At 41.3% G+C, this 1,108-nt stretch overlaps 1 protein-coding gene across 1 annotated transcript in view; it reads left to right on the top strand.

The window, feature by feature from the left end:
* LOC109846862 overlaps window positions 1-855 on the top strand; it is a 1,785-nt gene extending 930 nt beyond the window's left edge. The window contains exons 2-3 of the mRNA XM_020416099.1: window positions 1-379; window positions 788-855. The exon at window positions 1-379 is cut by the window's left edge and continues 37 nt beyond it. Of these exons, the coding sequence (XP_020271688.1) occupies window positions 1-379; window positions 788-855 (447 nt within the window). The remainder of the gene's footprint in view (window positions 380-787) is intronic.

Below are 1,108 nucleotides of genomic sequence, written 5' to 3'. Positions count from 1 at the left end.
TCCTGCTGCTTCTCCTGCTTCACCGACAGCTACATAGGCGACAACAACAAGCTCTATTATGGCATTGTCACCAAGAACGGTCTCTGGTCCTTCTCCGACCCTGACGCCAGCAAGAAAGACCTCTCAAAGTACAAGCTCAGGCTCGGGGACTTCGCCCACGCATTAACATCCTTCCTCGTGTTTGCAGTCATCGCGATGCTTGATTCGAACACGGTGAACTGCTTCTATCCATCACTGGAGTCAAATCAGAAAACGGTGACGATGGTTATGCCGACGGTTGTTGGGGGGTTGGCGAGCTCAGTTTTTCGTGTTTTTCGTGTCGACATGATCGCAGGGATTGGATATCCTGCGGCCACAAGGATGCAGAGGAGTCTTGAGGGTGGGGGGGGGGGGGGGGGGGGTGGGGGAGAGGAGTGGAAAGTAATGTTTTAGTGTGATGTTTGAATTTGGATTGCGCTGGGCTTGTGTGTGATCGTGGTTTGCTGGTTTTATTGCAATTTGAATGCATGATACGTGTGCTCTAAAGGTTCTTGGTGGTGTGCTGGTCAGATCTTGACCGCTCATCTAAATATTGTTAAGGGCCTGTTTGGTTTTACTGCAAAATGAATTGTAACTAACGTTGTTCGGGTTATTTGTAATATTATGATGGAAAATGTATTTTCAACGCAAATTCAGTGTTTGGTTGAAAAAAGTGGTGCAAAAAAGCTATGAGATTTTCTCTAGATTTAAATTGAATTTTTTTATTTCATTGGGTGACTTTTTTTTTAATTTTAGATTTCCTTTTTAGAAGTTGCAACTATTGCTCCCTTCACATTAGTCGTAGCATTAGCTGCAGTTATTTCCTACAATTTGTAAATATACATACCTTCACTAATTCCCATTTAACAAACTAAGCAGAAATAGAAATTTGATTGCGCTAGTTACTTTTGTAATTGTATTTCCTGTAACGAAACAACCCTTTATGTGTCAAAAAAAAGTCCTATTTCCATCACTCCTTAAAAAAAAATCAATTTTGTCCTGGATGCTAATAATACCCTATGTTGGAAGAGAAAAAAATTGAAAATTAAGTGTTCTCCATGTTAGTTTGAGTGTGGACCAACCTGCAAGG

The sequence above is a fragment of the Asparagus officinalis genome, chromosome 7 (assembly GCF_001876935.1).
Source record: "Asparagus officinalis chromosome 7, Aspof.V1, whole genome shotgun sequence".
NCBI classification, from domain to species: Eukaryota; Viridiplantae; Streptophyta; class Magnoliopsida; order Asparagales; family Asparagaceae; genus Asparagus; species Asparagus officinalis.
This window is presented reverse-complemented; position numbering and strand designations above follow the sequence as displayed.